Source organism: Acanthochromis polyacanthus, chromosome 10 (genome assembly GCF_021347895.1).
Source record: "Acanthochromis polyacanthus isolate Apoly-LR-REF ecotype Palm Island chromosome 10, KAUST_Apoly_ChrSc, whole genome shotgun sequence".
Lineage (NCBI taxonomy): Eukaryota > Metazoa > Chordata > Actinopteri > Pomacentridae > Acanthochromis > Acanthochromis polyacanthus.
Window position 1 is genome coordinate 24,039,468 of NC_067122.1, and position 15,557 is coordinate 24,055,024.

The 15,557-nt window shown below is 39.4% G+C and overlaps 1 protein-coding gene and 1 long non-coding RNA gene across 2 annotated transcripts; one reads left to right on the forward strand and one right to left on the reverse strand.

Moving 5' to 3' along the window:
* The first annotated feature begins 918 nt into the window (after window positions 1–918).
* On the forward strand, window positions 919–5,256 carry LOC127535865 (uncharacterized). The gene is made up of 3 exons (XR_007944747.1): window positions 919–1,027; window positions 2,948–3,107; window positions 5,068–5,256. It is a non-coding gene; the product is annotated as an uncharacterized LOC127535865 (long non-coding RNA).
* A 2,251-nt stretch (window positions 5,257–7,507) lies between these two features.
* dusp1 (dual specificity phosphatase 1) lies at window positions 7,508–10,804 on the reverse strand. Its single transcript, XM_051954784.1, is given in 5 exon segments — window positions 7,508–8,803; window positions 9,478–9,696; window positions 9,809–9,955; window positions 10,177–10,362; window positions 10,365–10,804. Coding segments are annotated over 5 exon segments (1,128 nt in total). The 5' UTR covers window positions 10,585–10,804; the 3' UTR covers window positions 7,508–8,447.
* Between the last annotated feature and the right edge of the window lie 4,753 nt (window positions 10,805–15,557).

The following is a 15,557-nucleotide window of genomic DNA, read 5'->3' on the forward strand; positions in this document are numbered from 1 at the left end:
ATACATGTAAATATCCGTATTTACCACAGTTTCCACTGCTGTCCATGCTGGCTTACTGCTCACTGTTAATGGTATTTGTTGCACCTGTGCTTTTCCTAAAATTGGCAAGTCAAAATGCTGGCTGGAAAAGTAGGTCTGTTGGTTTACATGAATTCGTCAGTCGATTACAAATACCCTCCCACAGATTTTCTGTCAAACTCAATATTGAATATTGTGTCATATTGATTATAAACAACAAATCTAACAATAGCTCTGTTCCAGTGTCCAGGTCCTCAATGAGCATTAGTGCGAATACACAATTGCAGCCAACATCACGGTTTAATATGAGCATTTGGCGCTAAATTTATGCTGATTCTCTCTGGTTTTAAACTTAATGTATCAGTGCAGCGGTTAGAAACAAGCTGATCATTAACTCCAAACAACACAGGTTGCTGAAATGGTCACAATTCACTGCAGAATACGGGCTGAAGCTCTTACATCAGCACTGTTACTCATTAACACTGTTCAAAAGTCCACAGTTTGAATCAGAATTGCTCGAGTTTGACCAATAGCAGTACAGCAACGTATCCAGCTGACCTCAGCAGGTTTTGGCGATTGGACTCATGGGTATTTACTGAACTGAAGTTTAAATGAAAATAGCTGATGTGAAACAGACTATCAGAAGCAGATGGAGCATCAGGTTAATATAAATCCCCTGATCAGAGTCAAGAAAACATTGGTTGTCTTTGATTGGGTTTGTACACTTCATCATCTCAGCTCTCTGATCACACGAGGTGATTACGGTAATATTAAAGCTAATGTGTAAATACACAGGGAACAATTTAGCTGAGTGTACCGGGCTCTCTCTCTGCTCCCCTGACAGACAGCACTTCATATTGGTGAAATGCACATTATCTTCCATTAGATGGCGCTCAAATCCAGTGAACTTGGAAGAAGAAGCTGTCTCGATACCTTTGAAGATCCTTTCATGTTATGTGTGACAAGACCTACTGAACATGCTGTGACAAAATAATCACAGATCTCAGTGGTAAGTGCACTACATTACACATAGTTAATTTTTTCTATGTTTAATGTATTTTAAGGACGTTCTTTTGGTGAGTGCATTGCATTTAGTTACCGTATGTCGACTCTCAAGCAGTTGTTCATGACGATGACTAAACAAAAAGGACAAAAACTGGTCAATAATTAATTTTGGTGACTCACTTTATTGTTGACAGCATGGAAACTTTAGTGATTCTGTGGCTCATCGGTGAATAAGAGTGTAGAGAGGTAAAAGCTGATACCACCAGAAGGGTTAGATTATACAACATGTCATACCAATGTAGAAAATGGATGTGAATTTAGAAGATTTGCCTTACTTTACGCACTTGTTGTGTTTGGATTAAAGCTACACTCATTAGTCACCTAATCTAGTGATGTCAACTAATAAATTAATCATTATCTATTTTAATCATTGATTAGTCATTCAACCCTTTATGGATATTTTATTGCCCAAATAACTTCATAATAAAATGATTGAGCGATTTATTGAAGGTTAAAATAGTCCTTAGTTGTGTCTCTAAGTAGAAACACTGCAGACACGAGAAGATCTTTCAAGACTTCTAATACAATAGTTTTACTTGACTCCCAAGATTTGACACTATTTTCTAGTGTTCCAACAAAAAATAGGAAATTAAGTCAAATTAAACTTTTTTCTAGCTTTTTCTTCATTAAAGAATCCACAAGTATGACAACACCATGAGTCCTCTTCATTTTCCAGTCTTGTGGGATCTGCAGCGGTTTACAAATCAGCCTTTGTGTGCATATATACTGAACGGAGTAAGGTATAGATTAGATTAGATCTGGAAGCTCTGTGCTTTGGTCAGGGCAACCAGATTTCTACAGCATGATTTATGCCTTTATTGTCACTCCTTGTCTTGTTGAGGTCATCACTGTTAGCGATCTCTGCCTGTTTAGTAACCATGCAAATCCTGCAACCAGTTTGACCAGTCTTTTGTTTGTTTTTCAAATAGTGACTCCATGACACATTCAAATCTTAGCTAATGGTAAAAGTCAGACAAACTGAGTTCAAAACTCTCTCCTTAATTAAAGAGTCCTGGTTTAGAGTCAAAATATGACTTAAAATTGGAGTTGCTTTAGCAGCCCAGCACATCTGCCGGCAGCTTTGTGATTTACGTCCCCACATATGTGTCTTCTTTGGGTGTGACATCATCTCTTCAGAGTGCAGTCGTAGAAGACAGGATGCCAGACATTCCTTGAATACTCCACGTAGGCTCTCACTTATCCTTGTGAACACAGGCCTGTACTTCCAGTGAGTGGAAAAATACAGGCTCTGTTCAGAGTCAGCGACCTGAATGAGCCTCTGATTGTACTGAGAGGTGTAGTGTAGCTGGTTTTCTTTCAAATACCTGATGACTTGTAATGATTTTTCTTAAAGAGCAATGTAAAGTCACTGCTTCTGTAGATGTTAATGTATATTTGTTTTAAACTACAGTGAGAATTGCTGCCCCACTTTTATACTAAGGCGTAAGAGGTTTTTCTTATCTGGACAGGTGCAAAACAATAAAAGATTAATATATGATAACTGCAGCACACACCTCACATACTTCCTCTTCCACCATCATCTCACAATCCAGACGGGGTTGTTAAAGGAAGGGGAGCCCTGTTGGCAAGGAAAAGCCCCTTGACTGCAGCTATACATAATGTCCTGACATTCCTTGAGCAAGTATTTGGCTATCATGTCACAGATCTGGCCTTATCTCTGTTCCTCTCACGCAACAATGGCTCGACTGGGTTCTTCTGCAGGCCGTCAACGATACAGGAAGTTAGAAAATGCATAGCAGCTCATAGCACAAGTCACCAGTTCTGTCATTCTCTCACTCTGAAGTCCTTTGTATAAATGATTTTGAGGCAGTTTTGGGCTCTGACACATTGACCTCTTTTACAGGAAGCTTCCATGTTTACAGCAATGCCTCCATGAGATTTGGAACAACAGACTTGTGTGTGAAGATTAAAACGAGTCACTACGATGATTCAGATGCTGCAGCTACAGGATGTTACAGGAGACTGCCTGTCACCATCACAATCCTCTTACAGATTTACTCCAGGTGCGTATTCTGCCATGACATCAATGTGTGGCCTAAATCTGATCACTTAGGATAATGTGTGTGTGTCAGTGGGAGACTTAATCCAGTTTCAAGGTACAATGAGGTTCAAAGGTGTAAATATTTTGCATCTTTTAGTAATCAGATGGGAATCATTTTTACTTTAGACTCCCTTTGCACTGAAACTGTGGATAAAGTTGCTCATTTCTAGCATCTTAATACTGAGACGTGCTAGTGTTTAGTGTGACTTTGATGTTATTTTAAGCAGTTTGAAAAGTCAGCCAATGTGGCACGTAACTTATTAGAAGTCAGACAAATATAATTTTATTATAAGTTAGATGAAAACCCTGCAAAATTATACTAATATGCCTTTATTTATTCTGTGCTTTGCAAGCCTAGTTCACGTAACACTAAATCACAAAATGAAAGACTCCAAAGAAGAAACAAACTTACATAATTCTGCAAAGAACACAGTGTCACTGCATCCCATTGGAGTCACTGTAATGCACCAATATAACTCTGTCCATTCCTGAAAAATCACATCAATGTTGAGATGTTTCGCCAAACTCTTGAGCTCTTGTACAGGTCTTTTTCACATCAGCCATTTTGACTTGAAAAATAAAGCAGCTAAATGGAATTAAGTCATTACTAATACTCCTGGTGAACAGGGTAAAGAAGTCAATCACCCTGAAGCTTCTCCAGCTGATTACTCATACTAAGACAATTGTATTTTGGACTAGTCACACTTTTTTAAGCACTCATATTATGCTTTCTGGATTTCCCTTGTCCTTTAGTGTGCTGTAGCTGTTTTGTGCACGTGAAAGATCTGCAAACTCACAAACCCCAAATTCCACACCAAACAGAGGTGCTATCTCCCAGAGAAAACATTTGTCCTTATCTGCCTCAAACGCCTCCTTTGAAGTCCAGACTTTTCTTCTGTTACTTATTTACATCAGCATTTGCATAATGCCCGCCTGGCGGCTACCTTAGCAGACAAAGAATGAGCAGCTTCCTTGCAGTTCACCATTATTTCCTCAAAAGAATATCTTCTGCTTGAGCTACATCACTATACTCACAGATCTGGATTTACAATGTGTGAGCAAAGTTGCCTGGAAAATTCAGGAGGAAAGCTATGAAGAGACAGAAGTTAGAATGGTGTATTTCAGACAGAGGATTAGAGGAAATGCCACAGCAATGTTCAGTATGAGAAACATTATGTGCTTCTTGAACATTAAAGCATATTCTATTAGACCCCAAAAATGAAATGCATATACAGTTGATGATTATGTGATTAAATATGTGATCATTTTCATAACTTTTCAGAGCTAAAATCTAAACATTTGATAAAGCCATGCTCAAAACTGTGATTCCATTTACTTAACATATTAGAATTGAATTATTTTACAAAGAACATTTTGGATACCCCTTTATAATGTTCCACAAATCAATCTAAAAAAAATAAAAAATCAATTTTCACAGTGGTTGAAGCAGTTATATATTTATCGTGCTGTGAATCATTTATGATCAAACACTCTGTAAAATCTTTATGAATATGAATATTTGGTGTATAAGTGCTACAAAAGTGAAAATTTCTGACACAGAGGATAAGAAAAAATGGTTTAAGAGATCAGCCTTTAAAGATGTGTCTTACAATTGAAATCTACAGACAGACAAATAGACAAAGTGTAGCAAAACAATCTATTTTTTGAATTTTCTTTCCATTCATCTGAAAGAAAACACGATATGAAAGTAAAAGAGCTGGAATCTCTATATTAACTCATTTTATTATCTATTTTGATGTTGGGTCAGAAAGAGCCAGAGGAAATTAAGTCTACACATCCGCCAAACAAAAATAATGAGCCAAAGAGATTCACTTACGTTCCTTGTCAAGGTGTTACTCTGTCTGTGTGTGGCTGCTTCTGATCAGAAGATGATCTGACATGTGTTAAACCTGCCTTTCCAGATTGATTTGGTGACATAATAAGGATCTTACAGAACGGTCACCTTGTCTTCAATAACCAGCAGGTATGTGTTTAACCAGATGACTGGGCTACGTGGAAACCACAAGATGTGTGATCGGTCTATCAGAGCTATTGTGTCATATTGTGTTTCTACTACACATTTTTTTGTTTGATCAAATAGAACAACATGGAGCAGGGCAAAAAAAAGCTATTGTTTTCGTCTCCAGACAAATGTGTGCTCAAGCAAAGCCATCTGTAGAGCAAACTGTAAACCTTCTGGCCACAGTTGATATCACGCTCCATGACAAAGTGGATGAGGCAGCGAAACAAAAATCCTCTTTGGCAATTCATGTAGGACGCTGATGCCAGTTTTTGCTGACACTCATCTAGTTTGTGGCACTGTGATGATGGCTAATGTGTAATATTCTACCAGACAGGGGAAAAAAATCCTGCAGAAGGTATTTAAAGTATGACTACTTTAACAAAAACTAGGATTAGGTGTTGAATGTAGACTTGAAGATCTAAATAGGAAAGAGACTTTCACCAAGTGTGACAGAATTCGGTTCACATACGCTGTTCTCGTTCATCACAGGAGTGGGTTTATGACACATAAAAGGTGTGGAGGAGACATGAAACTAAAAGACAAACCCACAGATTTGATCTGATGTGAAAGGGAGGGGTGGGTTTCAGTCTCTTCCTGTCTTGGCAGCAGTGTCTGACACATTATATAACCATTGTTTTCGTTGGATTGTGTTAATTAAAATGGCTTTGAAGTTGAGTCAGAGCTCAGTTGTTAAATGACAGAGCCAATTGACAACTTAGTGAAACTGGCGAATGACGTTATGGTCCGACTGGTGCTACGTGAAACATTTGAGGTTATAAAAAGAAATGCATGATATAATAGAAAGGAAGCAAACTAAAGCAACTTTTTGTTTCATCCAGTCTCGCTGCAGGCCTTTTGAAATTCTCTCACACACACTTTAAACCGCTCCACTTTAATATCTCCGATAGACTGGAGGCCTTTTTTTCTCCCTCCACAACTTTAGATCATAAAAGATGCCTAACGACTTTCACACACATGCAGACACAAACACACTCCCTCCTTACAACAGGAAATCTAAAGACACAAAGGCGGGTGGGCCGGGTGGCAGGAGGAGGGTGGGGGGTCGCACATATGTCGCCAAAACCACAGCTTGTCTGAGGGAGATGGTGAGGTCATGAATGAGCCTTTCATCATGGAGGCCTCGTCGCTGCTCATGTTTTCTGTCAGGGACAAACATTTGCATTGCTGTTCGATGAGCAGGAGATGTCTGCTTGTTTTTTGTCCATTTAGTCTCATAGAAAGTGGGCTCAGAGTCTTGTGTCTTCTCCCATAGACATTAGCTGTAGATGGCTGAATTGTAAAGAGGACTTTGGGGAATCATCATCACCTCTACAGGAAGTTTTTTTTTTCTTTTTTCTCACACCCCACCATGGGTCACAGCCAATGTTTTGGCTAATTTGCAACCCAAACATATTCCTTTCCCTTTCACGGCCATCTCCGTCCCCACCTCCTCATTGGCTGTGAGGCAGAGGACACAAGGCCGGTGCTTGACTGAGCCCTGAATGCTCTTTAGTTGTCACACTTTTCCCAAACGCCTTGCAGCTGCTCCTATTGTGGAGACAGAGGGAGGGCTCCTTAGCTGATTCTTTAAGCCTCCTGCTGTTGCTCCCGGCCTCACATGGGTCCATAGAGGAGGAGTGTGGCCCAAACAATGGCCGACGCCGTGACATCATGCTTCTTATACTGGTGAAGATCCTTATGCAGATATAGGATGGGATTCCATCGCATAGAACAAAACTGGGAAGGGTGGGACTAAGGCGTTTGCAGCATTGGGGCTTTCCTTAGGTATTTCGTAAATGTTTTCTTTTCAGTCTTTATAAGCAGCAAATTAACTTTCAAGTAAAATATGTACAAGCTAAAACACTGAGTGGATCAAAAAAATAGAGTTATCAGCAACTTTTCTGTTAAAAAAAAAAAACTACTTTTAAGGAAAGATTTCACTTTTTCAGCCTGTTCGTTTGTTTGTCTTTTTTCTTAGTTTTCTGACATTTAAAAGAACAAACTGATCATACAAGACAGTAATCAGTGGAAACTGTGGTTAGTTTCATCCTTGTTTTTATTCCTGGCTATATACACAAGAATATGAAGTTATTCCAGATTTCTGAACTTTTGGTGATCTAAAAAAAAAAAGCACAATAAGGTTATCATTTTGTTTTATATTTGATGTGAATTTGATATACTTATAATGGAAAGAAAAATCTGCATTAGTTTGCTCAGGTTACCGTTTTCTTTTTTCCACATTTACTCAAAAGATGGATTTCAAAACTTCATCTGTGTTACTAGTTGTACTGTTCACTACTATCAAAACAGAAGACAAAAGGAGAAGATATGCAACTGAGTACAAAAGCCAAATGACATTTATTCAGTCGTATAAAAAACAACAACATTTAAACAAACATTTGGAAAAATATATATGATAAAGAAATATATTACTTTTAAGTTAATAAATATGTCAGAATGCAGTCAGAGAGGACAATGTGGCCCCATTTTAGTAGTTTTTGGGGTTCTGTCTGTCTCAGCGCTGCAGTACACAGTACGGAAACATGAGGTATTTTGTGGTCGTTTTCCCCAATGTGTCAGGATCGTCAAGGTTTCATGATGTCTTGAAAGGCAGCTATTTGCATTTCAATTGGCAAGCTATTCAACTCTAGAACATGAAGATTTCTGCCACATCTACACTGAGAAAAGGGGTATACATTCATTGTTCGTCAAATGAGTTACTTCCATGCCATGCCGGGCAATATGTTTACATTGCTTTCTTTGACCAGTGCAGGAAGCAAAAATAATGGACATTTAAGAGGACAAATCAACATTCCTGAGACAACTGTTAGCCCTCTCATTTTTTTCCTTACTTAAAAATTATTATGATTATCAAAAGCAGTTGCCTTCATGAAAAAAAAAAAAATCAGTCCTTTGAATAAAAAATATTCAAATTATTTCCGATACAGGACAGACCTCATCTATCTTGCAGCAATTTCCCACGTCATTTGGAATCAAAACTGTGGATGACTTTCACATTTAGAAGGTTAAACAACAATACTGCCTGATGGTAGTTATCAAGTTTCCCTTTGAAATGAGGAGGCCAACCTTCACAGATTTGGCCAACAGATCAGAGGGTCAAACAAACTGACCTCAGACAATAGTACCCATTCTGTTCAGTGATACCAGCATCACAATCAATGGATAAACAGATGAGAATCTGGAGCATATTTTGTGAAGTACTCTGTTCAGTCACTTGTGAGCTGTAGTTCAAGTCCAAACAAGCCGTCCACAGCTTCCTCAGCAGCTAGGAGAGGTGGTGATGGGACTTTGGAGGAATGAGAGCTGGCCGGCTGAGGTGTGAACAGGGATGGAGACGGGGAAATTGAATACTGTGCTGCTGTTGCCAATAGCCGGACTGCCTGCTTCTGAGGAGCACGTGGACGAGGCCAGGACCTGCGACTCGAACTGAAGGAGCTGACCCATGAAGCTGAAGTTTGGGGAAATGATGCTGCGACGCTGCTTGACAAACTCAAAGGCCTCATCCAGCTTCACACGGTTGGTCCGCATGAGGTATGCAAGGCAAATGGTGGCAGAGCGGGAGATGCCTGCTTGGCAATGCACAAACACACGACCTCCTTTATTTCTCACCGAGTCTGAGGGGGGAGAGGAGACAAAGCAGAATTAGTGGCCTGTAAACATCTACGAGGTGATAAATATAGAGGTGAGATTAAAACTCTGCCTGTCACAGGAAACCACAGACACAAAAGTCTTTGCAACACTTTCAGTTTCTTTTTAAATTCAACAGCGCTCATTAGGACACAGGAACACAGTTAATAGCAGGGCAGGGTGTGAGCTAGTGGGGTTTATTCCCAAAGGAGGTCGCCTGAATGGACAAAGAAGGGGAACAGACCCCCGCTGGGGGTATTGATCTGGGAGGAAGGCTGACAGTGAGTGAGGAGAAATTGCCTTTTGTTTGGCCAGAACAAAGAGTTGTGTGTGGAGGGAGCTATTGAAGCACGGCCAGCCTACCCTCTCACTACAAAACTAGTTTGGGGCTGCAACCTCACAATTCATTAAAAGAGGGGGGCATCCCTTTTTCTAAGCCTGAGAGCTGGGGATGATGTAACCACTATTGTGGTGAAGTGGGGAGCCTGGCTGAGCCAGCTGGTCAGTTTTGGAGGGAACTTTTTAAAATTTAAATCCAGGAGTCAAAAAGTGGAGTGAAGGAAGAGGGGGGTTGGGTGTTTGTGTTGCTTGCTGGGCTCAGAAGTAACAGCTGTGACAGGCCCTCACATTTAGCAGTTGAGAGAGTAAAAATGTTGCTCACCAATAAATTCAATTGCCTCATTGAACCAGGAGCTGATATCTGCTTTGTGGTTGTCCTCGACGGGGATGCTCTTGTAGAGGAAGGAGTCCTCGAAGTGGTTGGGGCAGTTGGCAGAGACGTTGATTAGAGCGGTGATGCCCAGCATGTCCAGCATGTCTTTTCTGGAGGCATGGTACGCACTGCCAAGGTACAGGAAAGGTAAGATCTCCACAGGACCCCCTAGACAGAGAAAAACAAAACACTTAGTTAAATCCAAAACAGCAGGAAGGCAGGCACAAAGTGAGTGTATTGTGTGGTGTAAATTTAATTACAGAAGTTGTGAAAACACACACCTGGTCGTATAGAGGTGTATTGCAAGGACTGCAGTTTGGGTCAGCACTCTCTGGATGGCTGGAGCTCAGGGGCAAGCTGAGCCCCTGTGGAGGGGAGGGTTTGGTGCACATCTCTGGATAGTCTGTGGAAAATGTGTCGAATCCGCCTGGAAAATGATTTAAAAAAAGACACCAAGGTCAGATCACTGGACACCACAAAGACAGCTACATTTAAACATGGCTCTCCAAAAAGGTGGCAACTGCCATGGGGCTATTTTGGAACATTGTTTATACTCCAGCACCAGCTGATATGGTGACAGCTGTAATCCGCATTTGTTGCCCCGTTGTTAGGATACGAAGAAACAATTGTGTGTCTGACTTTTCTTACCTTTGAGAATAAAAACACGGGCTCCACAGGGGTCGCGGCACAGGGCTGTAACAGCGAGCATCAGAGTTCCGTCTTTCTTCACTTGGCTTAAGTCCAAACTGCGGTCGTCGAGCAGCACCACGGACTGGTAGTCCCCGGACAGGAGCCGGGTCCGGGTGTCCTCGTTGGGGACGATGTGCTCCAGTCCAGGCCGCCCCGGGCTCTCCGGCGGACTATTGTGCTGAAACGGACGTTGGTGGAGCCCGATATGTGGGACGAGTTGAAAGAGAGGAAGGAGCGGCAGTCCAGCACCAGGACGCCCGGGACGTCGTCCTCCAGCAGGCCACAGAGGGACGTAGAGTTGATGGTGGGAACCTCCATTATGACCATAGTAGTGCGGCGGGAGAGAAAAGTTAAATCCAAATACATAAAGCTGGAAAACACAACTGTCCCACGAAGTAGCGTCGAGTCCTTTGTTCCGGGTAGCTTGTTTAAAAAAAACAAACTAAAAAACAGTTACGAAAAAAGTTTTAAGACTATCTAAACTTGACTTGTCCTCTCGTGTAGTGTATCCGGTAGTTGTCCTTTAGTCAATAAGTAGAAGTTTACAGTCGGTAGCTTCTGTCTGTGAGCGCCGACTAAGACCGTTTATATACGACTCGTGCTTGTGAATGAAGGGACACTAACGTCAGCGCCCCGCCCCGCGTGGCGTCTTGCCAGAGCTGCGGACGTCATCGAGTGCGGCAGAGGGCTCGCGCACAAGCGAGACATTTCTGAACATCGTACCGCACGTAGCGGGCGCGCGGAGTTCACTAACCTCCTGTCTTACTTTTTTTCTCTGAGTTTCTTCCTTTGTCCTTGTAGTGTTTTTTACTTTCTCTTTTGTCCTCCTTATATTTGTTAGATGTTTATGTATGCTTTATTTAAAATATTTATATCACAAAATAGATTTTTATAAAGTCATAATTGTATCTAGTTTTGAAAGTAGTTAGGTCAGTCCTCCATAATTAATAGTACTGTAGGTTTCATCTGTACAAATTTCAAAACTGTGTGGTAGTAGCTTTAATATTTAAGTTAGGTGTATCTTTATAAATAATAATGCAGCATTTGTATCCACTGTTAATAATATTGTAGGGTTAGTCCTGTAATTATTAATATTAATATTTTATTAATTATTTTTATTAATTTTATATTAATATTCAAATTAGTTAGGTTAGTCTCATTATCAATAAAACTGTAGGATCTTAGCCTTAATGTTGAAGTAGTTAGTATCTATCTATATCTATATATCTATCTATCTATCTATCTATCTATCTATCTATCTATCTATCTATCTATCTATCTATCTATCTATCTATCTATCTATCTATCTAATTAAAGTTTAATGTCCATTTTAATCATATTGTAAGGTTAATCTCCTGAATGAAAAAAATACTATTACTTAGCCTTAGTCTTTAAATGAATTAGGTTAATCTCCATAACTACGGACACTCTATAATCTTAGCCTTAATATTTTAAATAGCCAGGTTAATCTTTATAACTATGCTATAAGGTTATGTCCATATTATGTAATATCATAGGGCTAATATCCATAATTAATGGTCCTATACAGTCTTAGCGTTACTATTTCATTTAATGAGGTTAATCTCCATAAGCAATGTTCCTGTACTGACTTAGCTGTAATATTTAACGTAGTCAGGTTAATTTGTATAACTAATATACTGTAGGGTCATTCTCCATAATTAATAATACTGTATGTTCTTAGTCTTAGTATTTAAAATTAGTTGGGTTAATCTTCATAATTGATAATGCTGTAGGGTTAATCTCTATAACTGATAATGCTGTAAGGTTTTAGCCCTAATATGTATTATAGTTAGGGAAACTTGTATTTTATATACATTTGTAAGTTTAATCCTTCTTCTTTACATGAAACAGATAAATTAACACCATGACTAACATTGTAGCACTTTACCCTAAATATATAAACTTGTTAGGCCACTTGAACCTGGAAAGCACTTTAGCGGCCACACCTGTTGTTTTACATGTGCTATATAAAAAAGGGTCAATGATACAAATCCAGGGTGTTTTGTTAACTTTGACAGGACAATGACAGGATCCTAACTCGTGCCCTTATATTCCAATTTTATTTTGGCATATTCAGATTTTTTTTTTGTCAAACCAAGTTATAGCCACTGCTAGATTATGACATTTCGTATAAGCATCAAGTCATACAGTCCTCAAAATATCCACTTAATACTTATGATAGGGCACCATTATGGTCATCAACAATAATCATAGTACTTTAGATGTTTCATGAATATGACAATATTATGACCTGGTGTATTATTCATTAGCTGACAGTTCCATTACCAACGTCATGATATTATCCTGTTAAGCAATGAATCATTATGTTTGGTAAATGAGTAATTAGACAGATTTTTCTTAGTTAGGGTTAAAATAGGTTATATGTAGTCATCCTCAGAGACATAAAGTTAATCATCAACTTTTATCCTTTTATCACACTATTATAGTGAACCTTATGGTTTTTAATTTTTAGTGTTGATATAAATGGTCTATATGTCAGCAAATAAGGAATTTGCCAAATTTTCCCATGATGTTAGTGTTTAATTAGATTTCTATTTTGCCTCTTCACCTGAGAGTTGACAAATAAGACACTAAGTATACCTGCCATGGGCGCATAAAAGTTTATTCTTTGTTTTTATTAGTCGCGGTACATAGTGTTTCAATGCTGCGAGAGCAAAGGCTAACCATAAAAGTTAATCAGCTGTATAGAAACTGAAGTCCAGTAATTTCCACATGCTGAGAACAAACACTGGTATAGCCACGGAAGACAACAGCAGATGGAGATCTCCTGATGACTTGTTAGTTTGTTTCATTCGTGACCTAATTGAAAGAAATGATGAGGTGTTTTTTTTCCCATAGCACACCAGGGTATGTGTATATATGTGTGTGTGTGTGTGTGTGTGTGGTGTGTGTGTTGTGTGTGTGTTGTGTGTGTGTGTGTGTGTGTGTGTGTTTGTGTTTTAAAGCACATGATCGGCCTGTCCTGGGAAACCTTTTCATTTGTTGGTGTGGTTTGTGACTCAGAATGGGCAACACTGGGTGTCTCATAATAAGGAAACTGTTGACGGACACTGCTCACCCCGTTGACTACAAGCGAATTAAAGTCTTAGTGTGCTGAAATGAACCAGCAGGACACACCAATGTTGTTTTGTGAAACAAATGTTTACTAAGCCGAGTTTAAGGCAGTAGTGTTGCGACACTCACTCATTCATAATCCATGTAGTCTCAGCGTAACAAATCTGCAACAGTCACAATGAACAATCAAAGTAATCTATATAAGGTTTTATAGCTTAAGTCTCATGCTGAGTGTGAGAGCTTTAAGTTGTACATTCTCCAAAATTAGGATGACATGCACTTTCTAGGGCCATGATGTCATTCTCATTTACTGTAACCTCCAACAAATGAGGACTTTCAGGCAACAGTGATCCGCATTGGTGCCTTTTTGACCCCTCCTTTTTTTTTTCTGCATCAAAGGGAGAATGGATGTGTTATGCGAGGAAGGAAGAGGGGGAGGAGAGGAGTTAGCCTGAAATACATGAAACTTAACCAATCACAACGGAGTGTAAAACTCTCGCAGCCGGTTTAACCTCACACTCCTGTGAGATAGTCAACTCTGAGGCACATGCAACAAAGCAGAAATGTTACACTCTATGCAGGGGAGAGGGTCAAATGTGCTCTGAAAACAGTCTGTACCAAACATTTTGTCCTCACTGTGAATACGTGTTGCCTCAGTGATGGCTTACGGTTAGGAAAGACATTAGGAACCCGATGAAGAGATGAATAAAGACAGTTCGTACATAATGAACTAGTAGCAATTCATACTTTCATGAGGTAAAAATGTTACATTTATCCCTTTTTTGCGCCAATTTACATCACCTGCTATTGGACTAGCATGATACTATCTTCCAAATATGTGACTACCCTATTAAAGGAAGTTAATTTTGTCAACCCACGAATCAATTTTCTCTGGGGTGATGATGACCACAAAAAAGACCATGTATTAACCCCGAAACATGCATTTCAGCAAGAAACACCTGTCTCCCGCAAAAATGCTGTGTGATTCTACTTGGTGTAACGAATGTTGAAATTGATCTACAAATATAGAGCCTGAGTTCTTGCTTGTTTTTGATTCCATAATTATTGGCCAGAACCAACTAGACCGTCCATCCAGAAAGGGAAGTGAAACAGAGGATGAAGAGAGGCATTCCTGTGGTCCTGCTGTCACTTGCTGTCATCCCTGCCTGTTTACTGTCATTGTCACTACCAGCAACAGCTGGCCATCACAGGGAAAGCACAGGTCTATCCTCTTCTAGTGTCTCAACAACGGTTGCGTTATGTCAGTCAGAAATGTTTTGTTTCAGATATATATATCTATATTGTATGAGTGTGAAAAACAGAAACACTTGCAGTGGGAAAAAACCTTAACTGATGGAGTTTGTGGATTTTCTTGTGTGACAGATGCATTTTAAACCACGGGTTAAACTGGTTTGTTGCGGGAATATAGTCCAAATTAGTCTAAAACACAGAAAGGCCTGTCTGATTACATTACACTTTATATAGCTGAAAAACAACACTTGCCATTTCCTTTACTGGAGCAGGAAGCTTGGAAGAAAGGACAGGCCATATCACTTGAAATGAAGCTTGTCTGCACCAACAAGGTTTACATGGACTGCATGATTTTTCTTGTCTGCTCTAGTTTATTGTGACTGAATTGCTTTCGCATGGTTTGTAACACTTCCGATCAATTATTTATTCAAGGCCAAACAGTGCAATTGATGTGTCTTGGGGCCAACAGCAGCAATAGATGTTACCACAGAAGTAACTTCCTGAAATGGTTTTGTGAGCTGCTGGTCCCATAGTAACCCAAAAAATAAATAAATAAATAATTGTATTTCCAGGTACATAAGGAGTCAATAACTGTCCGTCTGGCTGTTTGTCAGATGCGAAATTCAGTATTTTTCCAGTTATCAGTATTGTTTTTTAAAAAAACAAACAACTATTCTCTATATAATAAAAATGTATTTAAAAATGTGTTACTTTGGCTCTGATGCAGCCACCTCTCTTTATCTGTTGCGACCACTCTTTGAGCAATGTTCTGCCCAAAGCATTATCTGATTGGTTACATGCCAGAAGCAATAGCCTACAAACGGTGAAAGATATAAAACTGAGCGGTTCTCTTTAAATTCAACATATCTAAAACATTAATAAAGATATGTTAATGGCGTTTTGTGATGGAGTGTGTTTTATTCTAAAAATTTAAGATCAAAAATTTCATTTTTGTTACAAATATTTATCAATTCAACGTACTGGTTATTGGT